At 23.9% G+C, this 25,572-nt stretch overlaps 7 protein-coding genes across 7 annotated transcripts; 6 read left to right on the top strand and 1 right to left on the bottom strand. All coding sequences in view use genetic code 6, as the record gives it.

The window, feature by feature from the left end:
• Positions 1–2,438: 2,438 nt before the first annotated feature.
• Positions 2,439–5,202, top strand: TTHERM_00066840 (amine-terminal domain cyclin; the record flags this gene model as incomplete). Its single annotated transcript, XM_001007722.3, has 5 exons — positions 2,439–2,597; positions 2,685–2,816; positions 3,029–3,197; positions 3,732–4,286; positions 4,478–5,202. The coding sequence occupies 5 exons, from the start codon at positions 2,439–2,441 to the stop codon at positions 5,200–5,202; spliced, it is 1,740 nt and encodes a 579-aa protein (XP_001007722.2).
• Positions 5,203–6,076: 874 nt separating this feature from the next.
• TTHERM_00066850 (hypothetical protein) lies at positions 6,077–7,213 on the bottom strand (the record flags this gene model as incomplete). Its single annotated transcript, XM_001007723.2, has 3 exons — positions 6,077–6,265; positions 6,325–6,705; positions 6,761–7,213. 3 exons carry the CDS (start codon positions 7,211–7,213, stop codon positions 6,077–6,079), a joined length of 1,023 nt encoding a protein of 340 aa, XP_001007723.2.
• A 512-nt stretch (positions 7,214–7,725) lies between these two features.
• On the top strand, positions 7,726–9,216 carry TTHERM_00066860 (cyclin-dependent kinase-like Serine/Threonine kinase family protein; the record flags this gene model as incomplete). Its single annotated transcript, XM_001007724.3, has 2 exons — positions 7,726–8,170; positions 8,399–9,216. The coding sequence occupies 2 exons, from the start codon at positions 7,726–7,728 to the stop codon at positions 9,214–9,216; spliced, it is 1,263 nt and encodes a 420-aa protein (XP_001007724.1).
• A 1,114-nt stretch (positions 9,217–10,330) lies between these two features.
• TTHERM_00066870 (transmembrane protein, putative) lies at positions 10,331–17,547 on the top strand (the record flags this gene model as incomplete). The annotated part of the gene is made up of 8 exons (XM_001007725.2): positions 10,331–11,525; positions 11,584–12,094; positions 12,174–12,677; positions 12,802–13,274; positions 13,440–15,124; positions 15,177–15,821; positions 16,077–16,634; positions 16,753–17,547. The coding sequence occupies 8 exons, from the start codon at positions 10,331–10,333 to the stop codon at positions 17,545–17,547; spliced, it is 6,366 nt and encodes a 2,121-aa protein (XP_001007725.2).
• A 719-nt stretch (positions 17,548–18,266) lies between these two features.
• Positions 18,267–19,244, top strand: TTHERM_00066880 (Rab-family small GTPase; the record flags this gene model as incomplete). Its single annotated transcript, XM_001007726.2, has 2 exons — positions 18,267–18,570; positions 18,688–19,244. The coding sequence occupies exons 1-2, from the start codon at positions 18,438–18,440 to the stop codon at positions 19,242–19,244; spliced, it is 690 nt and encodes a 229-aa protein (XP_001007726.1). The 5' UTR covers positions 18,267–18,437.
• A 1,803-nt stretch (positions 19,245–21,047) lies between these two features.
• TTHERM_00066890 (peptidase C13 family protein) lies at positions 21,048–22,659 on the top strand (the record flags this gene model as incomplete). Its single annotated transcript, XM_001007727.3, has 3 exons — positions 21,048–21,449; positions 21,558–21,799; positions 22,008–22,659. The coding sequence occupies 3 exons, from the start codon at positions 21,048–21,050 to the stop codon at positions 22,657–22,659; spliced, it is 1,296 nt and encodes a 431-aa protein (XP_001007727.1).
• Positions 22,660–23,700: 1,041 nt separating this feature from the next.
• On the top strand, positions 23,701–25,327 carry TTHERM_00066900 (peptidase C13 family protein; the record flags this gene model as incomplete). The annotated part of the gene is made up of 3 exons (XM_001007728.3): positions 23,701–24,099; positions 24,188–24,429; positions 24,634–25,327. The coding sequence occupies 3 exons, from the start codon at positions 23,701–23,703 to the stop codon at positions 25,325–25,327; spliced, it is 1,335 nt and encodes a 444-aa protein (XP_001007728.2).
• Positions 25,328–25,572: the final 245 nt, after the last annotated feature.

Here is a 25,572-nt window from a genome sequence, read left to right as displayed (position 1 = left end):
GTTGAATTAAAAATATTTTAATTATTATAGAATAAGATATTGGTATTTATTTATTTTTTGTAGCATTTTTCATCTTATTTATTAGGTTAAGAAATAAAGACATTTCTTTAATAAAAAAAGTAATAAAATATTATGATTATAATTTTTGAGAATATATTTTTTTAGATATTAAATAGGGTTAAAATTATTATTTTTTCTTTTAAAATATATATCTTAGTCAAATTTAATTGTATAAAAATTGACATTATATATTTCTGCTTTGAATGAATTTATTTTTACCTATTAAAAAAAATAATTTTTTAAATAAATAATTTCAAATTCAGTTAAAAATATTCTCTAAAAAGATAAAATTTACTCATTTTTTTAAACTAAAAAAGATACCAACAAATTTAATTAATTTTAAATAATTTAATCTTTATTTTACAGATATTTATATGAAAGCATTAATTAAATTTTATTTATGAAGGAGTATTTAAATAAAATGTAATTTAAATAACAGTAAAATTAACTTTATTTTAATATCTAGAAATTCTAATTAAGATTTTTCAACAAATAATGAAAATAAATTATTAGAATAAATAAATAAAAAATTTAATTTATTTAAATAAAATTAGAATATTTTAATAAAATAAAATGTAAAACTTAGTAAAAATAAATTAAAAAAATACTTTAAATTTTATTAAAAATAAAAAATAAGCTGTTTATTTTTATTTATTTTCAATGAATATCTTATATGAGAAAAAATATTTTATAAAACAAATTTTAAGAATTTGAAAAAAGACTTATTAAACTCCAAATATCTTTTTTATAAAATTTTCAATATCTTAATAAGTAAGAAATAAAGTTTAATTTTAGTTTTTATCAATTAATTAAAGAATTTCAAAATATTAATATCAAATGCAGTTAATCAAAAATAAATAAATAAAATTAGAATTTTAACTGTATTTATTTAAAGCCAGTAAATTATAGCTAAATAATTAGTAAGAAAGTTTATTTAAAAATGGAAAAAAATATTAAAAATATTTATTTTTTTTATTCTTATTAGAGAGATTTAAAAATATTAAAATATTCATTCTTTTTTTATTTATTTTAGTTAAATTTAAGAAAAACCTTAGGATGATAAGTAAATAATAGATAGGATCTTAATTTGAATGTTTATTACTTGGATATATTTCACTATTCAAATATTTTGGTCGAACAATTGATCAATTTAGTATTTAATAAAATATAATATGATCCTTTTATTAAAATATCTTAATTATATAGAAAACACATTAATCTCCTTTAAAATATAAAGAATTTCCTCTTTAGATTACATTCAAATTTCAAACACAAAAGTCTGTTAATTGTTTAAGATATGGAATTTAGAGATATTTTAAATTCAAATGACATTACTGGTTTAGTAGTATACCATATAATTATAAGAAAAATAATAATACACAATCAATTAATATTAAGTCATTTTAATAATAAATAATTATTATTTGCTTTTATTGATAAATTAATCAGCAAATATTTTCAAAGCTAATTAATTTTATTTATTTTCATGTTTAATTGAATAAGTAAATAATATGAATCAGTGATTCAAATGCAAAGTTAGAATTTGCTTTTTTGAATGATAGGATACCATATGAAAAATATAATAAAGAAGTTGCTGTTAAATTAAATATTTAATGTAGCATGTGACTAAGATATATCTCTATCCTAACAGAAAAAAAATCAAATAAGAGAGTGTTGCTATCAAAGAAAAATAAGTCAAAAATGAAAATAGAAATTTTTATTTATAAATTCAATTAATTATTTATTTTTCTTAAGGTGAAGAGAATGAAATGAATGAATGGGTGGGAACTTTTCAAATATATACATACATATATAAATGAAAATTAATTGATTGATAAAAAATCCGCAATGAAGAAATATTATAAAGACCAAAAGAAAGAAAAAAATAATCAAAAAATGAATGGATTAGAAATAAAAAATATGAAAAACAGTACAAGAGAAATCAAAATATATTTAGTATTAAATTTTAAATTTATTGCTTATCTCTTTAAAATTTAAAGAGAGAGCAATTAAAGCTAACGAAATTTATTTAGTTGTCTATTGGCCTTGCTTGTTTATTTGATTTGATTAATCAAATCCTAACTATAAATTAAAAATACAAGCAAACAAGCAAGCAATCAAACAAGCAAATAAACAAAAGTCAAGCAAATTAATTCAAAGTATAAATTGGTAAACAAAAACACGCGAAAGCAATTTAATTATTATTAAAACAAATAAATACACATTTCTAAAAAATAACAACTAGCTTTTTTTCGAAAGGCTAACAAAAAACATTAAAGAAAAAGAGATTTTGCCACTCGGCTATCTTCGAAGCGTAAAGCAACTCTACCCAACCAACAAACCTAGAATTCAAATTATAACTTAATTTATAATAACATATGAGCACTGATAAAGTTTATTCTGCTGATTCTATTGCCTCTCGCGACTCAGTTGAGGGCCAATGCTACAAAACTTCTGAATATTTTCCTTGTCCACACATTAAAACTATTAAGCATAAGACAAGACTTAATTGCTTCAAATGTGGTCTATGTCTTCACGTAAGCACTTTATTTTAATGAATATAGTTTAGATTATGCAGCTACTAAACCAAGCAAACTCATCTAAATATTTATTTTATCTTATAGGATGGAGCAAAAGCTTACAAGACATAAAATATGAAATATGGCACATACTTTGATCCTAGCAAATTCTTTTCATCATGCTTGAAGCAAAAGCTACCTTAAATAGTTATTGACAAGGAATCTGAATATTACAAGGTAATCTACTTATGCGCTAAATATTATAAATCTAAAAAACACATAGAATCCCAATTACACTATTTTATTAACAAGAATTATATTCAACAAATTCTACTTGTTTGTTTTGAGTTGATAGTGTTTAACTCTCAACTATTTAATATTTTATTTCAAAAAAATATAAAAAGACTTAACTGAATAATAAATTTATTATATTTTTTAATATAAACCAGAATAGAAATTAGTTGCTTGATTTGCTTTACGATACCAGTCATAGCTTAAAACTCACAGTCAATACAACTCATTTAGCAGTTATGTTTATGGATTTCGCCTTAAGCAGAATCCATTCTGTTTCTTACAAGACTATGCAAATTTATGCAGCTACCTGTGTTATGCTTGCTGGTAATTTACATTTTATTTAATTTCGCAAAATATTTCTTCTTCAACAACAATAATTGATTTCTAATCTTACTTTTTGATATCTATAAATAAATACATTGATTAATTGATTGCATTTATTATGAAAAGCCTTATCGAAATTTAAATATTTGATTCTATAGATAAAAAAATAAAGAGAATAATTTGAATAATAAATAAGCAAAACGTAATTAATTTACTTACTAACAAAAAATCTGTATAAATTCATTTAAAAATTAGAGTTGTTAACACAGAAATTTATAGTAGATAAAAATTAAATAAAACCTAAAAATTGTTTTGAAAATCAAAAAAATTATTTTTATTCAAAAAAAATATAGAAAAATTATTAATGATAAAATATAATTTTTAAATAAAATTATCGCTCGTTTTTGAAAGAAAAATAGATTATTAATTCCTTCTTTAATCATAGAAAATCAAAATTTGTTGTGAGGAAAATAAATAAAAATTCAATATAATTTATACTGAATTCAAATGAATTTGTTTTTTATAAAATAAAAGCTAAAACTATTGAGTTAGATGAAAGAATCCCTTTTATTTCAAAATTGAAAAGATACTCTAATTTGGTTTCATATGATTCTAAAGAGTTCTACTAAGTTGAATAATCAATTCTAAAAGAACTTAATTGGAACTTATAATGCGTTACCCCTATTGATGTCATCGAGTACTATCTCAGTCAAGGAATTGTTTTTTCAACTGATTAATTTACTGAAGAGAGTTCAAGTAATTCAAGTTTCAATGAAGAAAATGCTCTTAAAGAGAAGCATAATTAGAACGATACTACTCCTAGCGCTTTATCAAATAAAAACTCTAATTCTGTTACAAATAAGGCATAAGGATTAAAGAATGACGAAAACAAAGACTTCACTTCAGCATTAAATAATCTTTCTATCGGAGAAAAGGAGAATAGCGGTACTACTTATGTAGGTTCTTGCAGCTCAACTAATAACTTGAAGAAGAAAGTTTAAATTAGCGACTTAAATGACTCTCGTATCTTCCAAATAGTCTAAAAAATAGAAAAAGACTATTCTCGCCTCGCTAATCTCATAATTAGAGGTAAAAAATATTTTATTGGAAAAAGACAAAATAATTTTTAAAAATTTTTGATTTTAATCATTTTTTAATTCAAATTATTTGAATTAATTTTTTAGAATAGCAAAATAAAATTTAAAAGTAATTTTAATATTAATTTATTGATTAATTTTTGCAATTTTGAAAATAAAAATAAATATTTTTAATTTAATTAGATCATAGATTTAACGATTTCCACATTAAGGTTATTTCTGCAGCCAGTGTTTGCTTCTTAAGAAAGATTAATGGTATTACTCCTGCTTGGAATAAACAATTAACTTCTTTAAGTAATAACTTAATCAATGAGTCTATGTTTTAAGATTGTTTGAATATCTTAGAAAGCAAATTCTCTTCATAATTTTAACCTGTATAAACAAATACTATTGCTAAACGTCCTGCAGTATTAAGCATTAACAATTCAAATATGCTTCTTCGTGATTCTGAAAGTTAGAACAAAGCTCCTACTAGCTCTTCTATTCCCACAAAATTCAATTACAGAAACAATCTTTCCACCCATACAAGCAATCATAAGGTACCCACTGGAGAGAATACTTATAAAGTGATAACCAAGCCTTTGCAATTCAGTCACACAAATAATAACAATATTTATTGTGACAATGACTTACCTACTCAATATAGCGTTCTTAGTAATGCAAGTACAAATACTGTATTGACTAATAAAAGTAACTACACAAACTATCAATACAATAATAGCTATTTAAGTAGTTAGAATGTGCACCATCACCAAATAGGGTATGGAGGAAACTCAGCTAATAACCAAAACATCTATCCTTCTTCAAGTTTATTATCTACAAACAATACATATTTAAAGCATGGAAATGCTTAGCAATAACACAAAAGCTATATATTATAAACTAGAAGTGATTCTAACTTTCTTTGAGAGTAAAAGCTGATCACCTTTAATAAAACTTTAATCAATTAGTAAAAAAAAGCAAAATTAAGCATTTTACCCTCTATAAACGAATTAGCCTGAAGCTAGCTATCTATAACTTTTATATAATTTCTTTCTTAATCATAAAAATAACCAAAATTAAGACATATAAATAATAATATAATATAATAAATAAATAAGTAAATCGAAAGATTTCTTAATTTAAAACCTACATAAAAACTTAAAAATTAAAAATTAGAAAAAATCTTTTAAAATAAAAAATAAAATATATTTTTTAATGTTTATATTCATGCATTTTACATAAATGTAAATTTTATATATATTTCTTCATCTCCATTCTTTAATCAACTCAAAATTTTTAAATTTGTCTGCTTTATAACTAAATTAATTGTGCTGCTAATAAATACAAAATTAAAATATTAATAAATATGATATAAACTTTATAAATTTTTTTATATTAAATTTTGTAATAACTTAAATAGCATTATAAATATTTATAGCAATAATCTTAGTTATAGCATTATAAATATTTATAGTAATAATCTTAGTTATAGCATTTAAATAATATTTAAATTAGCAATGAATAATAACATTTAAATTTATTTGGTATGTTTATCAATTAAAATTACCAAATAAAAACCCAAGAAAGTAAGTGAAAAAAACTTGTAATTTTAGATAAAAAATTTTAAAATACTGAATTTTGATATAATGAGTGAAAATTTATATACATTTAACTAATATTAAGAAAATTTAATTGACTGGTTAATTATTATTGTTGTTGTACTTTAAGAGATTGATTAATTAATTATAATTTATTTTATTTGAAATATATATTTTAATTTAAATTACTGTTAATTATTTGTCATACTTCATCACTATATTTATCATTAAATTCTTCAGCATATTATTCTAAGTTATCCATAAGTGCGAATAAGTTACTAGATAATGATTAATTTCTTATTACTTCTTTTAGTTTATACGTGTTTTTATTTTTTTCATATTCATTTAATTGCTATACTTCCATTTCTTCTACTTGATTAAAGTACTCTACCTTTTTTAAGAATAAAAGTTAGATTGAGTTGAATTATATATTTTTATAATATTTTTTACTTCTTCTTCTAATATATCATCCATTAAAGCATCAAATATTTCATCAAAATATACATGGTACTGAGTAAACAGAGAAGGAGCCAATTTAGATAATAATCTTGTATTACGGCAAACTTCTGATTTATCTGCTTTTTACTTTAGTTTTTTATTTTATTTGTTAATTTATTCAATTTCTTAGTTTAGTTCTTTTAGCCATTCTTTCTTTAAGCTCAAAAGTTCTTTTATGTCATTGTCTTCTTCCTTTTTCTGCTCAATTACAGAATATATGACTTATTCTCCTTTTGTAACTGGTCGTTAAAAAACAGATCCTATCACTTAATTTTGATCAAGTTCAGACCCTTCAATATACTCATTATATAATTGATTTCTTAAAGTTTCTTACTATATTTCAATTAAATTATTTGATCAACTAAAGAGATTTTATATTTAATTTTACCTTTTTTAATTCTGCTTCTGTTAATTCTTCCTCTCCTTAAGAATCCTGCACATTAAATTGACTTGTTTTAAAGTCATTTTAATCATCTTATTATGAAATATATTATGTATTGCCAAATGTGCCCTCTTTTACTGATCCAGATTAAAATTTTTTAGTACGCGTCAATTCATTTTCATTTAGTAATATAGTGTCAAAATGATTAGGATTTAAGAATCTCTCTTGCTATTTTCTCCTCTCTTAAATATCTAAATGTTTCTTTCTATACTGATCAAATAAGTTTGTCAAATAAACTGAATCTAGTGCATTTGTTTGCTGAATATTCCTTTAAACTTATATATTTTGTTGTATATTTTGCAACTAGTAGTTTCTTGCATGTACATACTCTAATGGGTGTATTTAATCTACGTTTATCCCTTTCTATCTTTCTTCTTCAGTAAATAAAATAGAATTCATTTTCTTAGTTGCAGATACGTATCTTCAATATATAAATATATATTTTTTTTTGAATAAAATTTGAAAAAAGTACCTAACAACAAATAAATATTTTTTTTCAAATATATTATAAGATAATTGAGTGCTAATAATGATTCAATTTGAAATTAATGTTTTTAATTTAAGGTTATTATTAATTTAAAAATAAAAAAGCAAATTAACAAACTAACCAAAGAGAATTTAAAATATTTTTCTAAGCTACTAAAACGATTAATACATTTTTTAAATTATGAAAGTAATTTAAAAAGAAGAAAAAATAAACATTTTTATCTCATAAAAATTTATCATTTTAGTCAATATAAATTTCTTTAAAAATTCAATTATTGACTTTACAATTTTTAAGAACTTATTTTCTGTAAAAATATCGCAAAAGGTAAAAATTAGTATTAAATTAATACCAAGATATATTGAATATTTTAGTAATAAAAACAGAATTTATTATTACATCTAAGCTTTATTAAATATAAGTTAAAATGTCTGATTAGCAAATAGATAAACAAAGAGAAGAAGCTCACTTTAATGAAAATGAGTCTTCTGATTCTAACTTTGACCATATAGAAGATAATGAATAGGATGAATAAAAAAATGAAATTAATTTAAATTTAGATGATGAAGAAAGAAAAATTTTACGTAAGCATTCTTAAGAATTATCAGCGGAAAAGAAATTATCATTATTACGTAAAAGGAAAATATGCGGTCTTTTAGAAGGATGTGATTCTGTAGATAATTATTAAAAATTAAATAAAATTCATGAAGGTGTTTATGGTGTTGTATATAGAGCTGTCGATAAATTAACTGGAGAAATTATAGCTATTAAAAAAACCAAAATAGATCGCAAAAAAGAAAAGGAAGGATTTCCTATCACTTCAATCAGAGAATTTAACATTCTAATGGCTCTTAGACATGAAAATATAGTAGGTAAACCTTTATTTTATATAATAAGTTGCTTTTTTACAAGAATAAATTCAAATTTTAAGTTTTCAAAATAAAAAAATCGCGTCTATTAAAATTATATCAATAAATATCATGATTGATATATAAATAAATATAAGAAAATGAATGAATAATTATATTTATGAAGTCTATTTTCTATTTATTTCAATTAATTTTTTTATAAATTTATATAAAGATTTTTTTAAAATATAGCTGTAAAAAGAGTTGTGATGGGTACAGATCTAGATTCTATATATATGATTATGGAGTACATGGAGCATGAGTTGAAGGATGTTATTGAGAATCATCATGATGAATTTTAGGAACCATAAATTAAAAGTCTTGTCTAGTAGCTACTTTTAGGAATGGATTTTTTATAAAAAAAGAAGATTATGCATAGAGATTTAAAAACTTCAAATATTTTGTATAATAATAAGGGGTAATTAAAAATTTGTGATTTTGGTTTAGGTAGAAGATGGCAAGGTAATAAGCCTTACACCTTAAATGTAGTTACTATGTGGTATCGTGCACCTGAAGTATTACTAGGCTAAGATAAGTATACAACTGCTCTAGATATGTGGAGTGTGGGTTGCATTTTTGGTGAACTAATAACTAAAGATTAGCTATTTAAAGGAAAAAATGAAACAAACTAAATTGAGTGTATATTCAATGCCATGGGAGGTCCCACAGAGCGTTCATGGCCTGGCTGGACTGAGTTCAAACATTCTAAGCTTTTTAAAGATAGAAATTACCCATCAGAATGTACCTTGAATGAAAAAATAGGGAATAGAATATCATAAACAGGTTACAAATTATTGTGCTAAATGCTTACTTTAAACCCTAAAGAGCGTATTACTGCTACAAAAGCACTTCAAGATCCTTGGTTTAAAGAAGAACCTCTTCCTGCAAAACTAGAAGATATGCCTAAATTCAAACCATTAAATGAAATATCGAGAGAAGAAAGAAAAAAGTTAAAATTAAATAATTAGCAAGCTTAACAGTAGGCTTAACAATCTCCAATTAAAGAGTGAAAGCCATTATTTGAATTAAAAGCATAAGATATATATTTTATAACAGAAATCATAAATTTATTATGGTAAAAATTAATAAAAAGTAAACAATTAGATTTTTTTGTAGTTATTTATTGAAGTTTAATTTTTGTTTTAATTTTAATGACTTTTACTTAATATGGTAGTTATTTACTTATTTACAAATATCGAAAATATCGATTTTAATATTTTGAACTAATTTTAATTTAATTTTGTTATTTATTCAAAATATATTTTGCAAAAAACTTGTCCAGTATAAAATAAATAGAGGGGATGAATATTTAAATATTTAATGAACTGATTAAGAATCTTCAATATTATTTTCTTTTTTTAGGAAATTTTATGATTATGTAAATTCAAATTAAATAAATATATGTTAAATTTGGAGTTAAAATAAATTATTTAAACTGTGGCTTAATAATAAATATTCAATTTTTATAATAATCAATAAAATCATATAAATTTAGAACTGAAGTTTCTTGAGATATTTACTAATTAATCTATCTAAATTTTTTAACCATACAATTTTATTAAATGAAATGAAAAAGCTAAATAAATAGGTATAATTTACAATGCAGTTATGACCTTTGAATAAAAATAGTAGAAGCAAACTGTTTAGTTAAATTTTTAAAAATTAAATAAGAAATATGCTATTTAAATTATAGTACACTATTTTCAGTTAGATTGGTAAAAATAAATTTGCTTAATTTTTTATTTTAATTCAAGAGTTAATATAGTTTGGGGAAGATTCTTTTAAAAAATTGAGATTTTCACTCAACAGAATCGCATTTTTTTGTAAAATAAACCAAAGTTTTAAATTAAAAAAGAATTCTACTCACTTTTTAATAAATAATTAAATCCTCCTTTTATAGTACTAAAGCTAAGAGAGAAACAGTAATAACAACATATATTTTTAAAGCAAGAACATAATTTTGGAGTTAAAAATTTCTTTAACTTATAAATAAAATAGGTAAGATTACTTTAAGACTAAGACATTTTTACTCACTAGAGGCTTGAAGTTTTTAGAAAAATAGAAATTAGGTATAGCTCCCTTGTAAAAATTTGAAAAGCAAAATTTGAATCTGCCTAAAAATAAATGCCTTCATTAACGCAAAAGGAAGAATTGACAAAATTAAGGTATTTAGCAAATATTTATTCTTTTATCTACCTGAGAGACTTCGAAAAGAGAAGCAGCTAGCAAGTGCGAGGTGTGATTATATATTGTTGGTATTTTATATAAATGACAGGATTATTTGTTTTGTGTTCTAAACATAATTTAGATTCAGATAGCTTCAACAACGCATCTCAAGGAAGCTCTTCTGCTACTATTTTTGGGTTGTGGATGAAATTAACAATATACTCAAGATTTAATCCTATTTTACAATATTTCTCAACCGGATTTATAGTACCGACTGCTTATCTTGCATTACTATTCTTTGTTGATATCTTATTTATATATTTCTTTGCCCAGCTTGCAAAAAAATCAACCAAAATACATGAAAATAATTACAAGTTGAATTATAATAAAATAATGTTTTTAGGTATGTATATTGATTTATTTCGGTGGTTTTTATTGCAGCTTAAAACTGAAATAATTTTTGCTAAATTCTTATGCACCTATCCTTCACAAGGATAACCAATAACTTTTGAAAGCTCCAATCAATAACTTTGTAGCTATCTGCCTAGCTTTTAAAATTTGAGCAGCGGAGAAAGCTTGACGATTACGGTATTGTGCATACTAAATATATTATCGCTAATATTTTGCTTCTCTTTAGTATTTGTAATTAATCACTCTGCAGAATTCACTCCATCTAATCCCTTCAAATCGAAATACTCTGAAGTGAAATTCTTAGAGTATCCACTAATTGTTATTACTCAATATCTTGCTTTCTTTCATGATAATACATATGTTTATATATTTATAAATATCAAAATTGCTTATTATTTATTTGAGTTCATCAGTTTTTTCCCACTTTTTAGGGCAGACCTTACTGGATATTATTTGAAAATTTTAGGAATATTTATTTACTGCTCTGTATTGATGACATTAAGAGAATTCACTAATTACATTCAAGAGTCCTTTCACCTTGAGTTACTATTTATAGGATCTTCTTTTATATTTGGATTCCTTTCTATTCTGTATAAGTAAATTAATATCCATGTTCTCACTATAAAGCTCTCAGATGAGCCTGTGTCCTACCCAAATATAGTTTGCCAGCATTTTTATGAAATTCTTTAACTCTTTTAGAAATTTCAAGATTCTGATTCACAGGCTAAATTAGTTTTGCATGGTAAAATTAAAATTTGTTTTTTAAAATAACATTAAATTTATTTTTATTAAAAATAAAGGAATTTTGGCTTCTCATTAAAGTACGTGCGTTGATAAATTCTGTCCATGTTAATATGATTAAGAAAGAATAGATCGAGAATTAGGTGTAGAAAAAGTCAAAGAAGAAAATTAAGAAGTAAAAAATAGAAAGAAAAGGGATACTGTTTCTCCTCAACAAATCAAAGAAGTAATTGAAGCAAAATTAGAAAAAGCTGATGATTAGGAAATCGAAGGAGTTTACTTCACAGATCTCATGAATAAGCCAGAGCAATTCTAAAAGTGGTTATATGAATTTATCAACTATCACTTTAGATACTTGATTTTCAAATCTAAAAAAGAAAGAAACTATAATATTGAAGATTTGAGTATAAAGTATTGGTTTTTTCTTGTAAACGATAGGCACAATATAATCAATGGTTTATATACCATCAAATCATAACTTGAAGAATTTACTAGTAAATCTTATTTTATCAAAGTTATCGATATTGTAATCACTAGATTTATTGAAAACAATATTAAGCAGAAAGACAAGTAAATTTTCTTTTTAATATTCATCAAATTTTAATTGAAATGAATTAACCGAAAACTATTTTTTATCAATAACAAACAGGTCTCTTAAATACTCATTCAGAAAAAAAGATATGGAGGAAGCAGTTTAGTATGAAGTTTTTGAATAGTTTGTCTTGAGTGAAGTAATAAAAGATAAATTTAAAAAAGATCTTATTTTGTTGATAGAACAAAAAGTAAACTTGATGCAATCTATGATAGAAGGCTATGAAGAGTTAGACACTATGCAAAATCAAATGATTACCTTAATAGATGAGTCTATGAGGTTAGAGAGTTTGGTTAAGAGTGAACTCAGTTATTCTTAACAAAATTTATATTATTTAAAAATGCTCTCTATAATGAGAATAAGAGTTTAAAATGATCCAATATTTGCAACTAAGATAGAGAAAAAAGTCGATGAGATACATGCAAAGAGTTTAGCATAAGATTAAAATCTTATACACTCAATCACTGTGCTTAACGGAAATGTTATATCAATTATATCTAGTTTTAAAAAAGAGAAAGGAAAAATTTTGAAATATTCCGAAAGAACTCCTTAATTCTTTGGGTAATCAATCTTTCAAACATTCAAACATTTAAGCAAGCAAGCAAACAAACAAACATTCTTTATCAAATTTTTTATTTTAGCTTTTTTTTAAAGTAATTTCCTTTCATAATTTGTAATAAATTAGATATAAAAAAACAGCTTTTGATTCAAGTGTCAAAAGTATATTGCAACTTATGCCAAGTATTATCTCAACAAATCATGATTAAATCATTGAGAGGCTTATCGTTGATGGCACTCCTAAAATTATGAGAAGATACAGGATTGCAATTGCAAAAGACAAAGAAGGCTTTTTGTTTCCAATAAAAATCTATGTCAACTACTACTTTTAAATCAATGATGATTTTGTCTTTTCTGCTCTCATTCTTAAGCTAACTTCTTAATCAAGCTATCTCCTTTTAAATACAAGTTACTAAATTGAAGGAACTAACAAGTCTTTTCTATAATTTTTTAATTAGCTAGATGAAAATGTAACAAAAGAACTACTAGAAAAGATTCCTATCCAGCTATTCCTACCTGATTTACCAGAAACAATTAAAAAGTTTCATCAAACTTAACTTAAAATGGAGGGACTGAAATTACCAATGATTATACCAGAAAGTAACTCAATTTTTTCTGTTTTCATTCAATAGATACACAAATTAATCTTAAAAAAACTATTGAAATTAAAATTTATTTTGATTTTTGGATGGAATTTTAATTTAAAATATTTTAAAAAATATTTTGTTGTAAAATTTATAAAAATAAATTTCTTTTTACTTAAAGGCTGCTCAAAATATTTTATGGGATATAAATCTTTCCTAAAAAAAATGTAAGGAAGAGATTACAGTGACTCAAAGCTTGTAGATAGTTTTATGAGCTAAAGCAAAAAATTCTTTAGAGAAGATGTGTACATATTTGACTGGACAGTAAATGTGATTCAGGAGGATTTTAACTTATTAAATGGATTTTCGTTTACTGTTTTTCTTATTGAAATTTAAAATATTTAACCTATCTAAATCATCTAAAATGGCTTAAAGACAACTATGAAAACAAATACAGAGTAAGATTCCTTTATTCCTAATAAATCAGTAAATACAACTTCGAAGGAGTAGTCTAATTATTATAAAGGTAATAAAAAATCTCCGTTTGAATTTAATTCAACAATGTTTACTCATCAATACTCACAAGATTAAATAAAGAAAAAATTCCACTTCAAACATGGCTAATCAATAAACAACGATACTCAGGAAATGAATTCAGATTAAAGGTCCATGCTTATGTCTTCAAGACAAGATATCTCCCCTTAAAAAACTAAGTAAGAAAATCAATAGGAAAATATCCTCAAATAAAAGTATAACAATAACTCTCCAGTCATCCAATCCTAAATAAATATGAATGAAATAAAAGAATAAAAATTAAATAGCGATGATAATTTAAAAAAATAAACTTCTATCTTAAAGAAAGATAATAATATTAGCTTTTCTCTAGATAACACAGAATAGTATTTAAACCCTAATAAAAATCATGGATAGAGATTCGATGAAGTTATAGATATGACTGAAGATGAAATGAATAAACTTAGGAGATCTTATGATGAAATTGATGTTGCAAATGCCCATGGCACCACAAAATAGTTACCTAACTCATAGTTTCCAGCTAGAATGGAGTTAATTAATAATTAGCAAATGTGTGTTGAAACAAACAGAAGTAATATTTCTTAATAGCAAGAAGAAACTGGAGAAAATCAAGTATAACTTAAGCAGTAAGAATTAACTTCTGCTTAGTAAGTAAAAAATCCAAAGGCTACTTTAACTAAGAGTTTAAGTAAGTAAGAAGTCGGCTAGTAAGGTACAAAAGATCAATTAGTTAAATTAAAAAGTAGTGAAGAGGTAGGTGTATTGAAGTCTTAGAAATAAAATGCTATGTCGAAAGAATAGCAAAAAAATAGAATGTCTATTATTTAAGAGCAATACAATGATAGTGATCCTGATAAATCAATAAATTCTTTTAACAGGATAGAAAGCTAAAATAACTTAATTACTTAATAATTTGCTACTGAAAATATTTAGACAGATTAAAATTTAAATTTTGCAAATAAAAACTCTCCTTTGATGAAAGGTGGCTAAGCCATAAACTTTGATACAGATGCAATAAATATTACGGCTTAGGTTAATAATATGACAGAGGTTGAAGGAGTTAATTAGATTGTAAATAACTCAAGGTTTATATAATTATAATAAAATAATAATGGTGATGACAATGATCATGAAGAAGATCCTAACTAAGATAAGAATAAAAGCAGAGCTAACTTTTTATTTAATAGTTAGCAAGTTCTTACCAGAGGATCTTCTTATGAGAAGGATGGAAATCCTGTTCTTATGAATTTATAGTTTCTCAGAGAATCAACAAAATATTCTAATCGTAAATAAAATCAAGATAACAATAATAAAAATGACGACTAAGAATCAGTAAAATTAAAAAAAATTTTTTATTTATTTTAATAAAATATCTTAAAAATAGGATGCAGCTACTGTTGATAAAGATAACTAACAGCAGAGTTTTGAAGATGAAAGTACATTAAAGGAAGAGGTTAAACTAAAACCCACGGCAGGGAACTAAAATGCAAATAGTGTAGCATCAAGTCAAAGCAGCCAAGTTAGCACAACGATTTAGAGAATTTATTATTCAGCTCAAAGCAAGAAAATGCCTTTTTTTATGAGTCTATTTTTCTAAGTAATAGGATTCCAGCTATTATTTTTTTGTTTGGTTTGTGCCATAGTTTGCTTGATATTCAATTCTTAGTATTCAACATTAAATGACTTGACGAATTAGCTTGATATCTCAACATAAATTCTTACTCCTTATTCATAAAATCTTCTTAGTATCGATGCTTATTCCATGAGCAATGAAAGAATGATTAATTTTACTTAGTAATATCTATTGCTCAGCAATGAAACCTAAACAAGTTCATTAAAATAACTTTAATCAAATATTTTTAATATGATAGATTAGAGTGTTTAGTATAGCTTCTAGGACAAGTATCTTTCAACAATTGTTGAATCAAGAATTTAATCAAGTGGTGTATAAGTAACTTAAAATCTTTACTTTTTTGAATCAGTCAAATAAGTATTTGAAAACATTTATTATCTTAGCTAAGTTCCACAAGTAATAAAAACATTTATCCTTATTATTATTATCATTATTATTATAGATTTTAAATAAATTTTAACAAAACTCTAAATAATATTAATATTTTGTTAAGCCCCCCTCCAAAACATAGGTTGGTTGAATTATTGATTTTTTATTTTTAAATTCTTTGGAGGAGATGGGTTCATTTTTTCTAAGCTTTAATTTTTATCAAATATTTTATTTATTTAAAAAAAAAAATAATAATATTAATAAATATTTTTAAACTTAAAGAAAAGTATCAAATTATACATCGATGAGATATATAATTTGAAAATGAATTATTATCCCATTGAGTAAGTCATTACAAATTAAATAAAACCTGGAACAAATTCTTAAATCAATTCTATAGAAAACAGCATTGATTATTTAAATTAGAACTTCATTATTGTATCTTGTTGTTTGCTTTTCTTTTGTTTTGCTATGCTTATATATCCTTTTTGGAGATATTCTATATATGTTAAAGGTGTTTTACTTAGTGTTTCAAGGATGACAGAAAAAGAAGCTGAGTAAGAAATAATACTCTGTAGGTTTATTGTGTAGCTAATGAAATCGGTTGATGAAAAATATTTAAGTATTAAATATACTAACTTTGATATAAATCAGATATAAAACGAGGACTTAGGTATTTCAAGTCATTTTAATCAATAGTTGAAAAATAAAACTCAAAAGAACCATATGAAAAAAAATTATATGCTTTCATAGAGAATCAATAATCCAAAGATTAAGCTTTATCACTTTGCTCTATACTTCACAGGATTATTTATATTTTCTATTACAATCTTCGTCATAGTAATTTATTTATTTATTAAAACCTTTTAATTTTATAAAATTTAATTTAATAAATTTTTCTTTTAAATATTTTTCTAAAAATAAATAAATAAATATTAAAAATTATTCTTAATAAAAGGCATATTCTATTATATCTAAATTTAACAACTCATTGAATCCTGCTTTAAATACATATCAAAACTATGTGTATTCTCTTTAAAAATATTCATCTTTTGCTTATGCTTCTGATCAAATTTTTACTTAAAGAGTAATCAGAATTTTTAAATCATAATATGGCGTTTTGGATGATTCTTACATAACAACTCTTAACACAAATAAAGCTCTAGATCTTCAGGCATTTACTTAATTTTTTTAGTCTGATTTTTTGTATTTGACTGAAAAAAATATTTTCAGCAGTAGCTTTAACAGCTACATTAATTAAATTTAAAATTCTAATCTGTGTCTTTAAGCGTCTGTATTTACAGAACTATAAGTTCAACTATGTTAAAAAGCAATGAATTCCGTTATGCAGTAAGGTTTGAATGTAGTAATTAGTAAAATATCTGATGATGTAGGATAGAAACAAATTGATTAGTGGAGTAATCAGCTAGTTATAGATAGCATCAACTTACTTGAATATGAAAACTAACTTCAAGTAATTTAGTTAACTTACTTAATTTTATTACAAATCCAGCAAAAAATGTTAAATGACATTAAAACCCTTATAAACTCTTATACGCAATAAATTATATTAATTTATACACTTGGAGGTATCTTTTACGCCTTAGCTTTCGTTATAGTCTGCTTTTCTGTCTACAAAAATATTTATAGAAGATTTTTCCTCATTAAAAAAACAGTTCATTTAATGCCTTATAAGCGTTTGCAAGAAGATTAAACCACTATCAACCTAATAAAAAATGCGTTAGAAGGTTGATAAAAATAAGAAAGGCGTACTTAATACTTGAATATTTAACTATAAAATATAAAACATAAAAAGGAGGCTTAGTATTGTAGCAGTAAATGTTTATTGGTAAATTCAAAATCAATCGATCTATAATAATTATCTAAATAAATATGTTTTCTTATAAAAATTAATCACTATCACTAAAATAAAAGTTTAGTTTATAAATTTTATATAATTTTGTATATAAAAATATTATTGTTTATGATTTTAATCTTCTTTCTCCATTTTCTATCCCCCTTTTACATTATTTTAAAGTATATTCCTTAATTTTTTTCTAAATTTTCTAATAAAAGGAGAGTTGATTTATATTTTGTAAATATTTTTATATAAATTAAATTGAAAATGATTAACTAAATTTTATAAATTATAAAAAATAGATTGAAAATATGAAGATTTTAAAAACAGTTGATTTGATTTTATTTAAGATCAAAAAATATTTTTCTGATCATTTTATAATTCTAAATTATCTTTAAACTACTTATAAAAAAATATTTCTAAATATGTTATTAAAAAATTAAATACATTTAGTAATATTCTATTTAATTTGTATGTTTATAATTGAAAATAAAAATAATAAATAATTCATAATTAGCTTCAGAGTATAAACCAAGTTATTTATGTAGAATAATAATTATAATAGAACCAATCTGTATATATATCTATTACATATATTAATTAATTACTTGCTCAAATTTAAGATTTTTGTTTTTAATTTTTATACAATTAAAAAATCATCAATAATCAATTTCGAAGTAGCAAACGAAAAAGTTGAAATTTTTCTTAATTCAAGAAGCCGCTTATTAGTAAATAAGCCAATTTAAAGTTACATAGTTGGTTGGTATCTTAAAGTAAACGTAATAATGCACTAGAAAGAATCAAAAAAAGATATTGTAGCAAAAGTTTTAGTCATAGGAGAAGCAAAAGTTGGTAAAACATCTATATTGACAAGATATACAGAAGGGTCTTTTCAAGAAAGCATGATTCCTACCTTAGGTAATATTGAAATGAAAATAGCTAAAATTTTAAGGAAATAATATTCATTATTTACAATTAGTGCTAGCTAGCTTGCACTCCTGATTAAATATTTCTTATATATTTATTTTAAAATAGGTATAGATTATAGATTTAAGAAATTATTTGTCAAAGGGTAGGAAATAAAGCTTTAGATTTGGGATACTGCTGGCTAGGAGAGATTCAGAGCTATTACTTAAAATTTCTATAAAGGAGCGATGGGAATTATTTTAGTTTTTGACTTAACTGATCCTAAAACTTTTAAAACTCTTTCAAACTGGATCGAAAATATTAAATAATATTCTGGATCAGAAGCATGTAGAATTCTCCTTGGAAACAAATGTGATATATCTTAAAATTAAATTCCAAAGCAAGACATATAAAATTTGGCAAATTAAAATAAAATTTAGTACTTTGAAACATCAGCAAAAAGTAACGAAGGCATATAGTAGGCTTTTTAGTAGATAGCAGATGACATAGCGAATAAATTCTTTAGCGAGTTAATAAATATATAATCCGACCAAAAATTAGACTTAGACAACTCTTTAATAAGGTCTCCATCTTCGATAAAAAGGGAAGAGTAGCAATAAGCACTTTAACTATAAGTATAAAAAAGTCCTAGAAAGAAAACTGAATCAGAAAGCTGCTGTTCATGAATTAATTAAACTAATCTTACCAGGCATTTGACAGAAAAAAAAATCTTAAAATAAAATATAATAATGCTTTTTGATCAATCTAATAATAAAATTCCTTTGAATTCTGGTTTATTTTTTCTTAAATAATTAAACTTATTTATTAAATTTCAGTTTTTAAAAATGAATTAACATAAAAAGATTTCACTTTAAACAAAAACAAAAATTATTTTAAAAAAACAAAGAGAAAAAGCACAATTATCTTAATAACTAACTAATTATAGCGAATTCTAAGAAAAGCCTTATGAATAATTTGTATAATACCTTTATTTAATAAAAAATAGAAAAACTAACCAGCAAATTAATTGTAAAAGTAATAATAATATTGATTTAAATATTGATTGTATTTTTGCATTAAAATATTATAAACAAATTAATTCGAGCATTTTTGTATCCGAAATTTCAATAAATATTTTCAATTATTTGTTTTGTGCAAGAATTAAATATCCATATCAATACTGTATGTTAATTAATGTTTTTTTTCAATAATTATTTTAATCTTTCAAATAAATTATATTTCTCATTGTTTTTAATTATAAAAATTTTATCCCTTATTTTTATATTGCTTATCAGACTATATGATATATAGTAATATTTATATCAAATCCCTTGTTTTATATTGCTTATCAGACTCTATTATATATAGTAATATCAATAGCAAATAAGTTGAAGAATAGGTAATCATTAGTCATAATTATTTTTTTTCTTATGAAAATGATCATCAAAAATGGATTAATAATAATCCTTTTTGAAATAAATTTATAAAAGAAATTAATTTGAAAAACATATTTTGTATTCATATTTAATATAATAATCTTCAAGATAGTTTTTAATCATATTTTTAATAAGGTTTACAATTTATTATTAATCATGCTTAAATCTTCAAGATTTGCTTTTAATTAGAAAATATAGTTCATTTAAAAAATAGTTAAGCATTCATTTTATAATGTAATTAATGAAGATCAAAAGAAAGAAATTACTTAAAATATTGAAAAGAATTAATCAATATGTTAAGCTAACACTGATTATGTGTAACTATAAATACAACCTTTTTGAAACTTTATTTTTATTTAATCGAATTATTTCTTTTAAACTAATTATCCTATATATTTTTATAAATAAATTCAAAAGATATTTTTTTTAGATATATTCAAATCACTATATTGTTTTAATGTAGTGCTGTAGACGATGTTAATTTATGTGGAAAAAAATATTACAAAATTAATAAAAGAATTCCAAATAACGAAGAAAGATATTTTACTCCTGTATTCTATGAAGATTACTGCTAAAAAATAAAAAATATAAACTAGTATACATAACTAAAATTCCACGGTTTTCATAAAAAATGCAAACTTATTTTTAAAAGTGGTTTGTAAAATTTGTTACCTAATTTGTTTCTCCTTTTTTAGTTAATAAAAGAATTTATTAATATTTTTCATTGCAATATGAAGAAATCTTTGATTTACATTTAATCTCTGATTAGGTAAATTAATCAATTTCAAAATCAAATAACAAATTTCTGCCCGAATAATGCTTTTTAAATCACAAAAGATTTAATTGTGAATTAATCGTAAATTAGAATCTTAAAAGTTTTTTGCTTATACTAACACCATATTCTCAAAATTAATTACTATCCATTAATAGAAATTTTTTCATTCAACTCATTAAGATATTTTTTTACATAATTTTTTAAATAGGTCTCATTAATTATATTTGAAATTAATTATTTGCAAATAAATCAAAAAATTAATAAAAAAATACATTAAAATGAACAAACTCGTTTTAATTGCTTTAGTCACCCTTTTCGCAGGTGTCATGGCTGACAACTATGCTGTCTTAGTTGCTGGTTCTAATGGTTATGGTAACTACAGACATCAATCTGATGTATGCCATGCCTATCACACTCTCTTAGCCAAGGGATACAGTGCTAACAATATCATCGTTTTCTCTTACAATGACGTTGCTAACAACAAATAAAACCCCTTCAAGGGCACCCTCTTCAACAAACCTACCTACAAAAACCCTGGTGTTGATGTTAACTAAGGTTGTGTTATCGATTATGAAGGTAAAGATGTTACACCTGCTAACTATCTTGCTGTCCTCAAGGGTTTAAAGGATTAAGTTAAGGGTGGAAACAAGAGAGTTCTTGAATCTGGTCCTGATGATCACGTAAAAAAAAATTGACAAAAACATTAATTTAAATCATTGTTAAAAATCACTTGACTTTTTTTATTTTATTTCGTGTACCAATTTAAACTGTATCAATTTAAATAATAGGTCTTCTTGTCTTTCTTCGACCACGGTGCTCCTGGTTTGATTGCTTTCCCTAGCTAATATCTCTACGCTAAGGACTTACAAGATGCTTTCGTCTACATGTACAACAACAACAAGTACGCTAGATTAGTCTACTACTTGGAAGCCTGTGAATCTGGTTCCATGTTCTAGAATTTACCTGCTAACATTAACATCTACGCTCTCTCTGCTGCTAGTCCTGATGAGTCTTCTTGGGCTGCTTACTGGTAAGCTATTACATCTTTTATTTCATAAATGCTACAAGCAAGCATACAAAAAAAAGAAAAATAAATAAATAAATAATCTAAATAAGAAAAAGACTTTTATGAAAATTATTTAATTGCAGTTAATTCTAATAAATTATATTAAACATTTCATGAATTCTTATTATACTTAAATGATAACATCTAATAATTGACTTTTCTTATTAAATAGCGGTAGCGATGCTGTTGTTAACAACAAGAATATTGGTTCATGTTTGGGTGACTTGTTCTCCGTTAACTGGTTGGAAGACACTGATGCTCATACTGATCTTTCTAACTACAGTCTCTAAGAATAATTCGTCGTCGTTAAGAACTTAACTACTGAATCCCAAGTTATGTAATGGGGTGACCTCGAATTCACCAGTGAACCTGTTGGCGACTACTTGAGTGGTAGCACTACTCCCTCTAAGAAGGTTAACAACTACCTTAGAGCTTTCTTCGCTTATGGTAATGAAGAAAATATTTTCAATCAACCTAAGAAGGGTCTTCTTAACTCCAGATAAGCTACTCTTAACTACTTACTCAACAAATTCTAATCTAAACCTACTTCTGAAAACTTCTAAGAACTCTCTGAAGCTCTTAAGTTGGTTGAAAAGTTCGCTAGAAAGTTCGTCTAATTCGCTGAAAAGTTCGTCTTAAAGGGTTCTTCTAATGCCTTAACCACTAACTTCTCTTGCTACTCTAACTTAATTGACTAATTCGAAAGCACTTGCGGTAAGGTCCCTGAATCCAAGTTGGGTGAATTGAAGTACTTCTACGAATTCTGCGGTCAAGAACGTTTCTCTAATGTCAATACTCTCCAATTCTTCTAATCCATCTGCTGAGTATTTTGAGAATCATTCTCTGAGCATTAAACAAGCATGAAACTAATATATTTAAATGATTATAATTTTATATAAAATAATACATTTATTAATTCATTTTATATATTAGTACTTTTAATATTTGCAAATAAACTATTTTAATTCAAATATTACTTACTTACTTACTTTTAACTGTCAACTAACTAACACACTTTTATTTTATTCTGGATTATGAAAAGATTAATCTTTAGATTTACAACCTTTAAAAAAATCATGAGTTCTTTCTTTAGAAAATTCGTTCGTTCGTTTACAAATTATCAAATAACACTGTGTCTATTTAGATGTATGCTGGAAATTTGTTAAAATTGATTGATTATTCTTGAGAGTTAAAGATTTTTTATTTTTTTTTGTTATATAAAAGATTTTGAAGTATAATGTAATTATAATGCTACCTATCACCTTTGTTAATTAAAAATTAGCTAATTTACAAAATCTAAGCAGGAGTATTTAAATATAAGCTTTAATATAAATAAAATAATAAACCACTTTTGATATTTAAACAACAACTATGATAACAAAATATAAGTAACTAATAATAATATTACCACCAAATTGCAAAAAAAATTTGTATTTTTCCTATTATTTTATGAAAGAATTTATTTAAATTAATAAATGATAATTAGCAATTTTTATATATAATAGATGATAAAAAATATAGCGTAATCTAATAAAAAGTTCTGGAAATATTCTAATTGTCTCTACTAACTATCTATTTGGATTTATTTTCAATTTGTGGTATTTTTTAAGAGATTTAAACAAATTACACTAATGCTGCTTGAAATATTTCAATTTAATTCTTCAAAATGTTTGAATAAACAATATAATCTTTGTTTGATATGGATTAAGAACACATTCAAATAATTTTGACATAATGTGATAATGTGGAAATACTACTTACAAATATATTTATTAGAGTAAATTGTTGTTTTAAATCCTACCTCAAGTTATAAAAATTTTAGAAATAATTATTAATTAAATTAATTCCTAATATAAAAAAAAAGTATGAATAAATTAATTATTATTGGGTTGACTCTTTTATCTTGCGCTATGGCTGCAAATTATGCAGTTTTAGTTGCTGGGTCAAACTATTACTATAATTACAGACACTAATCTGATGTGTGTCATGGTTATCATACACTTTTAAATAAAGGATACAAAGCTGAAAATATCATTGTGATGTCATACAATGATGTAGCCAACGACCCTCAAAATCCTTTCCCTGGAAAGCTTTTCAATAAGCCTGACGTAAATGGCTAGGGTGTAGATGTGAACTAAGGCTGCGTTATCGACTACTAAGGTGAAGATGTTAATCCTTAAAACTACTTGGCTATACTTGAAGGTAGAAAAGATAAAGTAACTGGAGGAAATGGAAGAGTTCTCGAATCTGGTCCTTAGGATCATGTAATAAATAACTCACATTATTATATTTTTTTATTGAAAAATTAATTTAGGAACAAACAATATTTAAAAATACACATTTAAATAAAAGGTATTTTTATCATTTTATGATCATGGCGCTCCTGGTTTGATTGCATTCCCTTCAGATTATCTTTATGCTACAGATTTATTAAATACCTTCTAATACATGCACACAAACAAAAAGTACTAAAGACTAGTTTACTACTTGGAAGCTTGTGAATCAGGTTCCATGTTTGTTGATTTATCTAAAAATCTCAATATTTACGCTCTTTCTGCTGCTAGTCCTGATGAGTCCTCTTGGGCAGCTTATTGGTATTATTTTTTTTGAATAAATTTGAATTCTTTTTTAAAATAAAGAAACTTAATTTACTAAAAACATTAATAACTCCTAAAAAATATTTCCATTTATTTTGAAAACAAAGTCTACAATTAATTCCTGAAATTTTTTTGATTTGAAAAATTTACTTATCTAATTACACTTTTTTTAATCAATAAACCCTCAATTTAAATTAAAAGTGGTGATCAAGCTGTTGTTAATAACGTAAACATTGGATCATGTTTGGGAGACTTATTCTCTGTAAATTGGATGGAAGACACTGACAATCATAAGAGCCTTTCTCACTACCCACTTTAGAAGTAATTTGAAGTTATAAAGGAAGAAACTAATCTTTCTCAAGTTATGCAATGGGGTAATTTAGCTTTGACATTCAAATACGAAGCTACTGGAGATTACCTTAGTGGAACAACTCATAACTTCATCTTTTCTAACTTGATTACACCAATTGCTGATTTCTTCAAAAGAATGTTTAACATCGGACTTGAAGAAGAATTAAAATACAAGAAAGCCTTAGAAAGTACAAAGCTTAACTTAGTAAATTCCAGAGATGTTTACATGAATTACCTTCAGAATAAATACAAAAAAAACCCAACTGCTGAAAACAAAATGCTTATCGTCCAAGCCTTAGAAAAGAGCAAATAATTCTAAAACTTGTTCGACAGATTCTCTAAAGACTTCTCAACACTTGGAAACATGAATCATAAATCAACCAACTTTACTTGCTATAAGAAGTTGATTTCCGAATTCTAATCAGTATTTGGCAGAGTACCTGAAGATAAATATAGTGAATTCAAGCACTTCTACGAATATTGCGCTACAAACAAATACTATTAAAACAATGACTTTAATAAATACTTTAAAAGCTTATAATGAATGAAATGTGATTCACAACAAGCAGCTTGAAATAAAATAAATTTTTTGCTTTCTTTTTGTTTGATTGAAACTTAATATAAATAAAACAACTTATTTACTATTAAAACTATTATATTAAAATAAAAATGGTAATTTTTTTATTATATAAATTATAATTTGTGTTAAATATAAACGCTGTCAGTCATATTTAATATTAAATTATAAAATAAATAAACCATCAATTAAAGAAAAATAGAAAGAACATT

This window comes from Tetrahymena thermophila (assembly GCF_000189635.1).
Source record: "Tetrahymena thermophila SB210 genomic scaffold scf_8254811, whole genome shotgun sequence".
Taxonomy (NCBI): Eukaryota; Ciliophora; class Oligohymenophorea; order Hymenostomatida; family Tetrahymenidae; genus Tetrahymena; species Tetrahymena thermophila.
The sequence above is the reverse complement of the archived record's forward strand: the minus strand, read 5'-3'. Positions and strand labels throughout refer to the sequence as shown.